Source organism: Panthera tigris, chromosome C2 (assembly GCF_018350195.1).
Source record: "Panthera tigris isolate Pti1 chromosome C2, P.tigris_Pti1_mat1.1, whole genome shotgun sequence".
NCBI lineage: Eukaryota > Metazoa > Chordata > Mammalia > Carnivora > Felidae > Panthera > Panthera tigris.
This window is the reverse complement of record NC_056668.1, coordinates 125,029,369-125,044,000: the sequence shown is the minus strand read 5'-3', so window position 1 is coordinate 125,044,000 and position 14,632 is coordinate 125,029,369. Positions and strand designations below refer to the sequence as shown.

General features: G+C 39.9%; 1 protein-coding gene across 3 annotated transcripts in view; it reads left to right on the top strand.

The window, feature by feature from the left end:
• Positions 1-1,065: 1,065 nt before the first annotated feature.
• The window catches only part of IL20RB (interleukin 20 receptor subunit beta), a 31,421-nt gene continuing 17,854 nt past the window's right edge, over positions 1,066-14,632 (top strand). For all 3 annotated transcript variants that reach the window (XR_006222182.1, XM_007087419.3, XM_042999097.1), the window contains exon 1: positions 1,066-1,823. Coding sequence is in view for 2 of the 3 variants with exons in the window: in XM_007087419.3 (XP_007087481.1) it covers positions 1,784-1,823 (40 nt within the window). In the remaining variant the exon portion in view is untranslated. The remainder of the gene's footprint in view (positions 1,824-14,632) is intronic.

The window sequence follows — 14,632 nt, the reverse complement described above, 5'->3', positions numbered from 1 at the left end:
ACTTTTTAAAGCTCAAATGCAGGGAATAACATGGTCAGATTTGAGCTTTTAATCCCTCCTTTGACCTTCATTGCTCTCAGAATGAACTCTAACCTTTCAACAAGGCATTCAAAGCTGTCTGGAATCCTGGTTCTGTCTGCCTTTGAGCCCCATTACCCAGCCTTGCTGCTCTCCATTTGAATGAAACTTCTTGTAGTTTCCCAAGTACACCATGCCTCACTAATTTTTTTCAGCATTTATTACTCGGCTTAAAAGTCACTTCCTTCAGGATGACTTCTCTAATCCCCCAGGCTAGGTTAGATATTTTACCTTAATGCTCCTATATTTCTGTCACTTCATCTTCAATATTGATTTATTATTTGTTCCATACCTATCTTCCTCACTAGTTTGTAAGTTTTTGGTTTAGGGCAGGAACTATTGAATTCCCAGATCTAGTATACAGTAGGCCCTTAGTGAATGTTTGTTGAAAGAATAAGTGATTAACTTTCTTAAGGTTATATTGCAAATAAGTTCTGAAACTGGAAACAAAATCTGTGGCACTCTAAAACCCATGTTCTCCCACTAATGTATACATCACACAGTATAAAAAGATACAGCACCCAGAAGAATTGAAAGCAGGGTCTCAAAGAGATGTTTCTATACCCATATTCATAACAGCGTATTCACAATAGCTAAAAGGTGGAAGCAACTCAAATGTCCACTGATGGGTGAATGAATGCATAAGCAAACTGTGGTATATACATACAACGGAATATGATTTAGCCTTAAAAAAGAGGGAAATTCTGCAATATGCTACAATATGGGTGAACCTAGATGACATTATGCTAAGTGAAGTAAGTCAGTTACAGAAAGACAAGTCATTGCGTGATTCTATTTATATGAGATACTTAGTGTAGTCAAAATCATAAAGGCAGAAAGTATAGTGGTGGTGGCCAGGGGCTAAGGAGAAGGAAGATACAGAGTTTCAGTTTTACAAGATGAAAAGATTTATGGGGACAAATGGTGGTGATGGTTGCACAATTTGAATTAATATCACTGAACTGTACATTTAAAAATGATCAAGAAGGTAAATTTTATGTTACGTGTATTTTACCACAATAAAAAATTTCCAAGGAAAGCCCCCAAACATACAAAATATATTGCAAGGAGTCAGTCCCATTTTTCTCCTACATCTTCCCGATTCCCTCTCTCTCTGCCCCAAGGTAACCAATCTTGTTAGTTTCTGTATCTCCTTCCAGGTTTTCTTTTTGCCAATAGAAGCAAATATAAAGCTATATTCTTTACCTTCTGACCTTTTAAAAATTTTATATTAGAAAGAAAAAATTTTAACTACTTTTTCTGAAGTATGTAGCACAAGGAGCTAATAAGTACTCAGCTTGAATGAACTCACAAGATGGAGACTTGGAAGAGGATAGCTATTTGATGAGAGGGTAAAACAATCTTGCTGGCTCACCACCAGTGGGGCCTCTATGGAAGCTCCTCAGAGTTTTCTTTTCTCTGGAGCTCTCCTAGACCACTCCCTCTGATGCAATATATGGGTTTGGACAGAAAGGAGGGTGCTGCACAGCCCGCCCCTTCTGAGCTGTCTGGGCTGGCTCCTCCTAGAACAATTCAGGCTTCACAGCAATTCAGACCTCAGCTCCAACATCTACATTCTGAAGCAAGGATGGCTGAGATGGACAGAATGCTTCATTCTGGAAAGAAACGGTGTTCCAGGTCAAGCTGAGTTGACCAAATACAGACCCCCTCTACGGTTCTAGAAGAAATTTTGGCAAGTCTTATCATGTGGTTTTTCTACACCTTGATTCCATGTTTGCTCATTGGTAAGTACGAATTAGAATATAGCCAATAGCTTGGGATTCAAATATAGGTTAAGAAGGTGAAAAATAACTTCAGCAGAATTTGGAGTTGTAATATATGTGTAGAACATCTTATGTCTGTTTCTATAAAAAGGCTTCTCACTTCCTAAACCTTCATCCCCATATCACAAAGCAAAAGCCAGCATTCTAGTTGGAAATCTCTTTCTGAATGGTCACAGAACAATCTAGAAAAATAAAATGTCAGAACAAATAGTTTAAAGGTTAGCAGAGCTCCATGCATTTTATTATTTATCTCATCTGGTTTTAAAAGGCACAACATGGTCATCTCAGTCTTTGTGTGCTTTGGAGATGTTATCTGTAAGGACAGGTTAAAGTAAGATAAAGATTCTAACAAAATACACATGAATAAAAAGGCTTACTTTGCAACCTTGATATTGGGTATAAGACTTACAAAAATTGGACTTCTTTCCTGATCACTGCAGAAAGAGTAGCAGTTGGATATTCCATAGCATTTTAAAAAATTTGGTTTGGGGCATTTTCCCTACCAGTTTACATAATTTTCTCTGCTCCACCCCTGGTTGCTTGTACCTACATGCTTTATTGTTCCAAAATTGAAGCTCTTTAGTCTTTGATGTTTCTTCATGTCAAAACACCTTTAAGAGAAATTTCTAATTTTAATGCTCCAAGGTACTGGGCACTTTGCAGTGTTGGTAGGAGCCTTGAGTACTTCCTGTCTTGTCTTTTTTTTTTTTTTTTTTTTTTTTTTTTAACCGAGAACTAATTGTTTTAGTTTCAATTCGGCAACAACTTACTGCTAAGGTGATTTGCAAATGTTTAGAATCGGCTTTAACGTCAGATTTATGGTGTCCCAGTTGCTCAACACATGGTGTTCAAATCTGCTGTTTATTTCGTGACCCAGCATATTCAGGCCTCAAGTCTATTTCTCACTATTCCTTGACAACAAATACAAACTACAGGCAGCTGCTGTCTTCACACTGACATGTAACACCCTCATTTCCTCCTCCTGGCTTTTATGATGCTTCCCACCAGAAACACCATCTCCGGCCCAACCTCCTATCATCTTTCTGGATGGGTCGCTCTTCTTTCAGACTCTTGCTGGACTACTCTCCCCTTTGACCCTTGACCCCACATACTCTACTTGGGTGGGCTACTTCTGTTAATTGCACTGACCTGAGGGAAGGGCCTGGGCATCTTTTCTGGTGTCCTCCTAGCATAGGCTAAACATGTTGGTTAATTGGTCGGTTAGCTGATTGATCAGTTGGTGGAACAAGTTGCCAGAAAAACACTCCCTGCACTAAGCCAGAGGGAGAAGATGGGAAGGCCGAATGAGAAGGGGAAAGCTCAGCGTTTTTCCCCCCAGGTTCTTTTCCCTTTATTGAGGTATCTTGACAGATAACATTATATTACTTTCAGGTATACAACATAATGATTTGGTACTTGTACATATTGCAGAATGATCACCATAATAAATCTAGTTAACATCCATCACCATACATAGTTATGTAACTGAACCCATGTGAGTTTGCTTCTTGAGGAGTCAGAAACTGCACCGGCTTCATTTGTTGCACAAAGAAAACTTGTATTTGCAGCAGATAAGGAGATCATGGGGGAATGGCTTCAAAAGCAGTAACTCCCAAGGGTGAATGGGTTCCTTTTATTTAGGGTTAGGATGAATATTCAGATAGGGAGGCCTTGTCATGGTATATAGACGTGGGCATAAGGTCACACATGCACCTTAAGGCAACATGCCTATACATACAGTGTATGTTAGGTAAATGGACCGTGTGCTCCTCCTTGGGTGGAGATTTTATTATAATGAGGTAAAGGTAATTGCTGGTCTTTCCAGAGGTCACTCTGTGGTTTATCTGCACAAGCACAAGTCAGGGGTTTAGTACAGTCTATTCACCATCCTCCTCCTCCTCGTCCTCGTCCTCCTCTTCCTTGTCCTCCTCCTCCTCCTCCTCCTCGTCCTCGTCCTCCTCTTCCTTGTCCTCCTCCTCCTCCTCCTCCTTGTCCTCGTCCTCATCCTCCTCCTCCTCCTCCTCCTCCTCCTCCTCCTCGTTCTCGTCGTCGTCCTCCTCCTCCTCCTTGTCCTCCTCCTTGTCCCCCTCCTCCTCCCCCTCCTCCTCCCCTTCCTTCTCCTCCTCCCCTTCCTTCTCCTTCTCCCCTTCCTTCTCCTCCTCCCCCTCCTCCTCCCCCTCCCACTACTACCACCACCACTACTACTACTCCCATACTACTACTGCTGCTACTGCCGCTGCTACTACTACTACCACCAACAGCAACAACATTAATAATGCCCACAACAATCACACTGGCCGTTTCTGAGCACACACGGTGCTCCAGATTAGCAAAAATGTTCTCTTGACTTCTCACATCAATCTTGTTAGGTAGGTGGTGTTATCCCCATGTTACATCCTAGGAAACAGAGATTCAAAGAGGTTCTGTGATTTGCCCAAGTTTATGCATCTCGTAAGCGGGAGAATTGGAATTTGACTCTGGTTTGGCTGATTCCAGAGCCTGTGCCCTTTGCACTTCTCTGCAGAAGCAGCTGAGACACTGAAGCACACCAGGAAAAGGGAGGACAAAATACAGGGAATAAAGGAATGGTACTACCTTTTCTGAGCATTTGCCATAAAGACCGTTGGAGGTGAAAGTGGCAGAAAGGAACCCAAATGAGGGGAGCTGACAGCAGACCCAGTGGGAGGAAGCCAGCATGGCATCATTGTAGGGAGGAGAAACAAGGATTTCTGCCTGGAAACTTTGCCCAGGGGCTTTGCGGTGGGCAGCCTTTACTTAACAGCAAATATATCCAAAGCAACATAGGGGATTAGGAAAAAGGAAGTCAGGCTGAGGCTAATTTCATGAAGGGAGCCAAGCCTTGCTTCACTTACTTAGCTTTCATCACTTGGCACTTCTGGTACCCACTATGTGCTGGGTTCTGGGCAAGGCGCTGATTATAGATGGACAAATTGGAGTCTCTTGTCTTTAGGAAACCTAAAGGCCTGCTGGGAAATACATTTAAGTCTTTGGCATTTGGGACTTTACTATTATAGTTTCAACTACTCTTTGGCAACGGGGCGGGGGTGGGGGGGTAAGGTCTGGATTAGTGGCACTCAAATGCACATTGCAATCACCTGGAGAGCTCTTAAATGCCTGGGTTTCACAGCCAGAGATTCTGACTTAATTAATCTAGGGTGCTTCCTGGCCATTGGGATGTTTCAAAACTCCCTGGATGGGCCTTCTGAGAGAAGTGGTTTGTTCCAGGACTGGGCAGAGAAAATACAAGTCTAGAGCATTTGTGGTAAGAAAGTGCTCCAAAAAGGATGGAGGCCTAAATGAAATGAGTATCGTTAATTAAATCCTGGATTGGAAAAAGAACATTAGTGGCAAACCAGGCAAAATTCAAATAAGTGTGTTTAGTTAGTAGTAATGCACCAATGTTGGTTTCTTAGTTTTGACAAATATATCATGGTTATGTAAGATGATAGTATTGGGGGAAGCTGGGTGAAGGATATATAGAAACTCTGTGTACTGTCTGCAGTTTTTTTCTGTAAATCTAAAATAATTCCAAAAATAAAAATTCTATTAATAAAAATAACATGAAAAAAGAGAGTGAGGAGTGGGAATAAGTCAAAAGGACGCAGGAACCAATCTGAAAGAGCTCCCAATGGCCAAAGCTGGAATTATTTGAGTAACAAAGTAAGTAACAATAGAATAAAATAAATATTCATGAGTCCATACTAATATAAGTAGTTGAACGAAGGAATAAATGAATAAATAAATAGAGGAGAAGGAACAGCTCTTCCTTACAGAATTCTCATTAATAAACGGAAAAATCACCATTAACTAGAACATCCCAGCAGTAATTGTTGCAAATACTAGCCATTAGTAAGCGCTAAAATTAATGGATGAAAGTTTGAGGAGAAGCAGAATATTCATAGTGTCACAGTATCTCCCCTAAGTTATTTATTAATTACAAAGGGGGAAATGGTACTTTTTACATTAGAGACGCCTAACACCACCAGGAATAAGACATACTAACATCATGTACTCCCTGTGAATACATGCCAAAAAGTATTACCTCAGTCAAATTATGGGAAAACATCAGAAAAACCCAAACTGAGGAATATTCTACCAAACAACTGAGTAGTACTCTTTAAAAAAGGGAATGTCATAAAGATAAAGACCAAGAACAGACTGGAGGAGACTAACTAGATATGTGGTAACTAAATGTGGGATCCTGGATTGGTTCCTGGGAAAAAAGAAAGGACGTTAGGGGAAAAACTGGTGGCATTTAAATAAAACCTGAAGCTTAATTAATGATATTGTATCAATGTTAATATCTTGATTTTCATAATTGTACTATGCTTATGTACATATGGATGGCTGAAGTAGAAGGGTATATGAAGTAGAGAGTATATGGGAGCTCTCTGTACTATATTTTGCAACTCTTCTCTAAGTCTGAAATTATTTTAAAACAAAACTTAAACAAAATCAAACCATCTCCCTCATGATTCTAATGGGGCAGCCATGGTTGAGAATAGCCTCTAGACCCATGTTTCTCAAACTTTAATGTGAGTATGAATTACCTGGGGATCTTGTTAAAATGCAGATTCCGGTTCAATAAAATGTAGGTTGTAGCCTGAAGTCTGCATTTCTAATAAGCTTGTGGGTAATGTGATGCTGCTGATCCAAAGACCATACTTTAAGACTATGAAATAATCTATCACTTTCCTGAGGCATGAATTTGTTTGCGTACCTTTTAAAGCTGGGTTGTAGGCACCAGTTACTGCAGCAGCGAGTGATGCCAGCAGCCTGCTCAGCAGCCATGTCCTCGCTCAGCCTTGGCCTTTTCTTCTTCTGCTCATATACAGAGTAATTTTCTTACAATAATTGACTGTATTTGAGGGAGGAATTTTAGGGCATAGTGTCGTTTATAGAGCCAATATCCTCTGTAGTGTAAGCCCCATGTCGTAAGCAGAAAAATGGTCCTCCAAAGATGTACATGCTCTAATTCCTGGAACCTGCGGTAGGTTACCCTCCATGGAATAAGGAATTTTAAAGATGTGATTAATATTATGGAACCTTGAGACTGGGAGATTATCCTGGATTATCAGAGAGGGCCCAATCTAATACATGAAAAATTGAGAACCTTTTCTGGGTGCAGTGAGAGAGAGATGGGAAGACAGAAGAGAAGGAAGGAGAAATTTGAAGCATGAAAGGGAATCAATCAGCCATTGTTGGCTTTGAAGATGGAAGAAGGGGGCCATGAGCAGGAATGTAGGCAGCCTCTAGAAGCTGGAAGGGCAAAGAAATAGATTCTCCTCTGGAGCATCTAGAAAGAATGCAGTCCTGCCAACTCATAGGCCTAGTGAGACCTGTGTAAGACTCCTGACTTACAGAACTGTAACATAATAAACGTGTGTTGTTTTAAGATGCTAAATTTCTTTATGCAAAAAAAGCATAAATATTTACAAGGAACCAAAAGATTATACAGAGGGTTCCAGGATCTCTCTCCAACTCTGGCGCAAATTCCTATCCATCATGGCTAGAGATCGAATTCTTCCAGACTTTGCACCCTCCTCAATGTGGCTTATCTCTTTGTCCTGTCCACACTTCCAAGTTTACTCTTACTTTCTCCTTGACTATACAGTTGAGCCTTGAACAACATACCAATCCCGGAGCAATAGAAAATCTACATATAACTTCTGACTCTCCAAAACTTGACTACTAATAGGCTACTAATGACCAGAAGCCTTACCAATAACATAAATAGTCGATTAACACATTTCATATAATACGTGTATTATATACTGTATTCTTATAATAAAGTAAGCTAGAAAAAGAAATGCCATTAAGAAAATCATAAGGATAAGAAAATACATTTATAGTACTGTACTGTATTTATCAAAAAAGATCTGTGTATGAGAGGACGTGCACAGTTCAATCCCTTGTTGTTTGAGGGTCAACTGTATTCTTTGTTTTTGCACTTGCACATTTACATCAGGTAGAGTCTTTTTTAACTGGTTTCTTCAGAGACTTGACTTCAATACACATGACTGAGGACAATTCTTATAAAGGAGAATGCTGTGTGGATAACAAAGTTTTCTTTTTCTCCCCTTAACTGTGTTCTCAAGACCATATTCTGTAACAGTTGGAGAGGATTTTTTTTTTTTTTAACACTTTGAAGGTGGGAAGAATCACTTTTGGCTTGAGTTTCCATCTCAGGGAGTCATTTCCTATTTCCTGGTTAGTGTCCTAGCAGAAAAGGAATCATTCTTCATGCAGTGCCATGGTACTTTCTATGTAACTCTATTAAATGTTGCCTGGCCTCAGTAGTTCATGGGCATTACTGTTTTTCCATCTCACACCCAGTGTACATGTGTTATATAAACCTGGGCAAAACAGAGATGATATTTGGAATACACTATACAAATAGCATAAGGATATTAAAGACGTTACCTTTAGGGCTCAAAAAGAAGCAGCAGTTTTCATTTTGATACAGGAATGAGACTGAGTATTTTGCCCACAATGGATTTGTGAATGGATTCTGTGAAGTTCCACAGGTAGAAGAGAGTCACACAAGTGCAAATTATTGCATTAACACAATGGAACCACCTAAAGGTTGGGACATCTCTTGCTGTTTTCCTGCCCCAGGTGCCTTCTTATGAAGAAAGACATACTGGGTAATTCAACCTCAGAGTGTGTTGCTTAAATCCTTAAGTGACCTAATCATCAGGTTACCCTCCCTAAACAGGTCTCCCTCACTGATTTAATTGACTGGACCTAATTATAGAACTTCACATTTTTCTTAGGTGCATTTCATTTTGAATTTATCCCATCATGATAAACTCTCTTTTTAATGTTTATTTTATTTTTGAGAGAGACAGAGCTTGAGGAGGGGAGGTGCAGAAAGAGAGAGGGAGACAGAATCTGAAGCAGGTTCTCTCTGAGCTGTCAGCACAGAGTCCGATGCGGGGCTCAAACCCACAAACTGTGAGATCATGATCTGAGCTGAAGTCCGATGCTTAACTGACTGAGCCACCCAGGCACCCATCATGATCTTTTAAAATATATCCTGTCATTCATATAATCAGAATTAATACTATTAATATGTCATGATATTATGGTTGTATTTTTTAATTGAAATTGTGTTGAGGAAATTCTAGATTCACATTCAGTTTTAAGAAATAACATAGGGATTGGGGCACCTGGGTAGCTCAGTCAGTTGAGTGTCAGACTCTTGATTTCGGCTCAGGTCATGATCTCACAGTCATGAGGTGGAGCCTGTGTTGGGCTCTGCACTGACAACTTGGCCTGCTTTGGATTCTCTCTCTTCCTCTAGCTCTGCCCCTCCCCCGCTCACGTGAGAATGCACACATGTGTTCTCTCTCTCTCTCTCAAAATAAATAAATAAACTTAAAAATAAAAGAAATAATACAGGGACCCCAGTTTCCCCCAGTGGTATTTTGGAGAACGGTAGCATAATATCACAACCAGTATGTTGACATCATTGATACAATTCTGTCTTGTTCTGATTTCTCCAGTTTTTTTTTTTAACGTTTTTATTTATTTTTGAGACAGAGAATGAATGGGGGAGGGTCAGAGAGAGGGAGACACAGAATTGAAACAGGCTCGGGGCTCTGAGCTGTCAGCACAGGGGCCTGATGCGGGGCTCGAACTCACGGACCGCGAGATCGTGACCTGAGCCGAAGTCGGCGCTCAACCGACTGAGCCACCCAGGCGCCCCAGATTTCTCCAGTTTTACTTGTACACATTAGTTTATGTGTGTGTGGACAAGTGTGTGTATACGTTTGTGTGTTTGCAACCACAGTCAGCATACTGAAGAGTTCAGACATCACAATGATACCTCCTGTTGCCTTTTTATAACTATACCCAGCTCCCTCTTACCACCCTCACTTCCCCACTGTTTCTAACCTCTGGCAACCACTAATCTGTTCTCCATTTCTAAAATTTTATAATTTCAAAATGTTATATAAATAGAATCATACAGTATGTAACTTTTTGGGATTGGCTTTTTTTATTCAGCAAATTTCCCTGGAGATTCCTAAGTTGTTTTGTGTGTCACTAATTGGTTCCTTTTAGTATTCTATGGATGGATATTCTATAATTTGTTTAACCATTCAGCTCTTGAAGGACATATAGGTTGATTCCAGTTTGTCTATGGACATTGTGTACAGATCTTTTGTGATAGAAGTTTTAATTTCTTTGGGATAAATGCCCAAGAGTACAATTGCTGGGTTGTATAGTAATTATAAGTTTAGTTTTACAAGAAACTGCTAATGTATTTTCCAGAATGGCAAATACCATTTTACATTACCACCAGCAATATATGAGTGATCCACTTTCTCTGCATCCTCACCAGGATTTGGTTTTGTCTTTTTTTTTTTAATTATTTATTTTATTTTAGCCATCTGGATAACTGTGTGTTGCTATTTCATTGTGGTTTTAACTTGCATTTTCCTAATAGCAAATGGTGTTGAACATCTGTTCATGTACATATTTTCCATCTGTACATTCTCTTCAGTGACATGTCTCTTCATGTCTTTTGCCCATTTTCTAATTATTTGCTTTTCTACTGTTGATTTTTAATAGTTCTTTACATGTTCTAGACATGAGTCCTTTGTGAGATAGGTAGTTTTCTAATATTTTCTCCCATTCTGTAGCTTTTCTCCTCCTTCTCTTAATAGGTTCTTTTGCAGAGCAAAAGATTTTAATCTTGGGGCCTGGGTGGCTCAGTTGGTTAAGTGTCTGACTTTAACTCAAGTCATGATCTCACAGTTTGTGAGTTTGTGCCCTGCATTGGGCTCTCTGCTGTCAGCACAGAGTCTGCTTCAGATCCTCTCTCCCCCACCCTGCCCCCTGCCCTGCCTCTCTCCTGCTCATTCTTGCTGTCTCGCTCTCAAAATCAGTCAATAAATAAATAAACCAAAAAAAAAAAAAGATTTTAATTTTGATGATGCTCAGCTATAAATTTTTCCTTTTATGAATCTAGGTTTTGGTGTCAAGAGTAAGAACTCTTTGCCTAGCCCTGAAAATTTTCTCCTTTGTTTTTTCTTAAAAGTTTTAGAGTCTACATTTTACATTCAGTCTATCCTTTTTTTTGAGACAGTGCATGTACATGCGTGTGTGAGAGGGGGAGGGGCAGAGGGAGAGGGAGAGGAAAATCTTCAACAGGCTCCAATCCTAGCACAGAGCCCTACGAGGTTCAATCTCACCATCTGTGAGATCATGACCTGAGCCGAAATCAAGAGTCTGATGCCCAACCAACTGAGCCACCCAGGTACCCCTCTATGGTCCATCTGAGTTCATTTTAAAATAAGGTGCAGGGTTTAGGTTGAGATGTATTATTATTATTTGCCTTGCAGATGTCCTATTGCTTTAGTATTGTTTGTTGAAATGGCTATTCATCTTCTATTGAATTACTTTTGTGCCTTTGCCAAAAATCAGTTGAGTATATTTGTGTGGGTCTATTTCTGGGATCTCTATTTTGTTTCATTGATCTATGTGTCTTTTTTTTTTTTTTGGCCAATACCACACAATCTCAATTACTATAAGTCTTGAAATTGGGTAGATTTATTCCCTCATTTTATTCTTCTTCAAAATTGTTTTCTTATATATTTGAGATAAAGCTTATCTCTATCTACAAAAATCCTTGATGGGCTTTGATAGGAATTACATTAAATCTGTATATGAACTTGGGGAAAATTACCATTTTAATTATGTTGAATTGTCCAGTCCTTTAACACAGTATGTGTCTCCATTTATTTAGTTTGGCCTTGAAATCCTTGACCAGCATTGTGGAGTTTTCTCTCTACAGATCCTAGATATGTTCTATACCTAAGATTTATTACTATTTCATTTTTTTGAGTGATTGTAAATAGCATTTTTAATTTTGGTATATAAATGTTCATTGCTAATATATAGAAATACAATTAATTTTTTATGTTTATCTTGTATCCTATAATAATATTTGTTGAACTCAGTTATTAGTTGTAAGAGGTTTTTGTTTTTGTTTTTGCAGATTCTGTGGGATCTTCTCTTTTTTTAAGACTTTATTTTATTTTTATTTTTTTTCAAGTGTATTTATTTTGAGAGAGAGAGAGTGCCTAAGTGGGGGAGGGACAGATTGAGAGAGAGAGAGAAAGAGAATCCCAAGCAGGCTCGGTAGTGTCAGCACAGAGCCCAGTGTGGGGCTTGAAGCCACAAACTGCAAGATCATGACCTGAGCCAAAGTCAGATGCTTAACCAACTGAGTCACCAAGGCGCCCCTTTATTTTTTTAAAGTATTCTCTACACCCAATGTGGGGCTCACCCTCACAATCCTGAGATCAAGAGTCGCATGCTCTACTGACTGATCCAGCCAGACACCCTCATTCCATGGGAATTTCTACATAGCCTATCATGTCATCTGCAAACAGGGAGAGTTTTATTACTTCCTTTCCAATCTGTAATGCCTTTTACTTCTTTTGTTTGATTCATGACAGTTGCTAGAACTTTCAGTATTATGTTGAATAAAAGTGGTGATTTCAACTACATGGTTGGAACTCAAGGGTATTATGCTAAGTGAAATTAGTCAGAGAAAGACAAATATCATATGCCTTCACTCATATGAAGACTTTAAGTCACAGAAAAGATGAGCATAAGGGAAGGGAAGCAAAAATAATATAAAAACAGGGAGGGAGACAAAACATAAGAGGCTCTTAAATATGGAGAACAGAGGATTACTAGAGGGGTTGAGGAAGGGAGGATGGGCTAAATGGGTAAGGGGCATTAAGGAATCTACTCCTGAAATCATTATTGCACTATGTGCTAACTAACTTGGATGTAAATTAAAAAAAAAAAAAAAGTGGTGAGAATGAACATCCTTGCCTTGTTCTTGATTTTAGGGGGAAAACATTGAAGTCTTTCACCATTAAGTAAGGTATTATGAGTAGGTTTTTTGTAGATGGTTTTTATCAAATTGAGATAACTCCCTGCTGTTCTTTTTTTTTTTTTTTTAACGTTTTTAAATTTATGTTTGAGAGAGAGAGAGAGACAGAGCATGAGTGGAGGAGGGGCAGAGAAAGAGGAAGACACAGAAGCCTAAGCAGCCTCCAGGCTCTAAGCTGACAGCACAGAGCCTGACATGGGGCTTGAACTCACGAACTGCAAGATTATGACTTGAGATCATGACTTGAGCCAAAGTTGGATGATTGAGCCACCCAGGCGCCCCTTCCTGCTGTTCTTAACATGAAGAGAGATGTCTTCTTTTTAAAATCATGAATGAGTGTTAGATATTATGAGTACTTTTTCTGTGTCAATTGATATGACTGTAGGATTTTTCTTCTTTAGCTTTTTGATATGGTGGATTACATTAATTGATTTTCAAATGTTGAACTAGCCTTGCGTACCTGGAATAAATTCCACTTTGTTATGGTGTATAATCTTTTTTATACATTATTGAGTTGGGATTGCTAGTATTTTGTTCAAGATTTTTGCATCTAAGTGCATGAGATATATTGTTCTGTTGGTTTTTGTTTTTGTTTTTAAAATATATACTATCTTTGATTTTGGTTTCAGGGTAATACTGGCTTCATAAAATAAGTTGGAAAGTTCTTTTATTTTGTGGGAAGAGGTCGTATAAAATTGGTGTTAATTTAAAAAAAATTTGGTAGTGTTCTCCAGGGAAACCATTGCCTGGAGATTTCAGTTTTGAGAGTCTTAAAGTTATGAATTATAGCTGTATATTTACATAGCTATGTGATACCTATATATCTGACTAGAGAAATATTTTGAATACTTTAGCAGAGGAAGGATGTCAGAGAGAACCATGCCCCACCCTCTTGTGCCACCCCACTGCAGCTGGCTCTTTTTCTTTTCATCCCTGGGGTGATTGCAAAATTGAGTGGGGAGGGTAAGAGGCCTTCCTGTGGGTACCCCAGGTGTTTCCTTGCAGGGCAGGTCGTGGATGCCAAGAGTAGGATGGAGGTGTATCACTGGGATCCTACATTAGAGAAGCAAGGGCATCAGCCCCCCTTCCCCTCATGGTCACAGGGCTTGATAATGAACAACAGGTGCCAATCTGGACACAAGCACAGAGATGAAAAGGCCCCTGGTGAGGGCCCCAGTTCCCCCCACACTGTGCTACTGATGTTATCACTGTGGTTGTAACAGCAAAGGGAGGCAGGTGTTAGGGACTAAAAGAGAGGTGTGTCAAAGTGGGAGGAGAAGAACCACAGCAGAAGATCCAGACTGCACCCTTGGCTGCATGCAGGGATGAATCCCAGGACTGCCCACCTCCTTAGGAGTGCAGCTTCAGTTTCACAGGTCTCTTTGATTCTGTGTGAAAACCATAGACCCACTGTGTGCACACCCTGGGCACACCACACACCTGTGTGAGCAGATGATTGTGTCCCAGCTGCCTCAGGGGCCTGCAGTCTGCCTGGAGTGGAGTCTACCATCTGGCTTGGTGCCCTTCTGGATTGGATTCCTTCCACAGCAGACCTGAGCCTGTATTTCCCAGCTGGCAGCTGACTCCCCATTTGACTTTTGCGGGATGTGAAGGGATGTGCTTTGGTACCCGAGTGGCAATAGTGGAAGGAAGTAATGAGAAAGGGGCAGGAACCTGCATGGGTTTAGTCACATGGTCAGTGGCAGAGTCAAGGCCTGCATCTAGGTGGATCTGACATAAGAGTTGTAAATAATGTGCTTTAGTTTTCTCATTTATACAGTGGAGAAACCAATGGTCCTTACTTCACAGTATGATCATGAGGATTAAGTGAGAT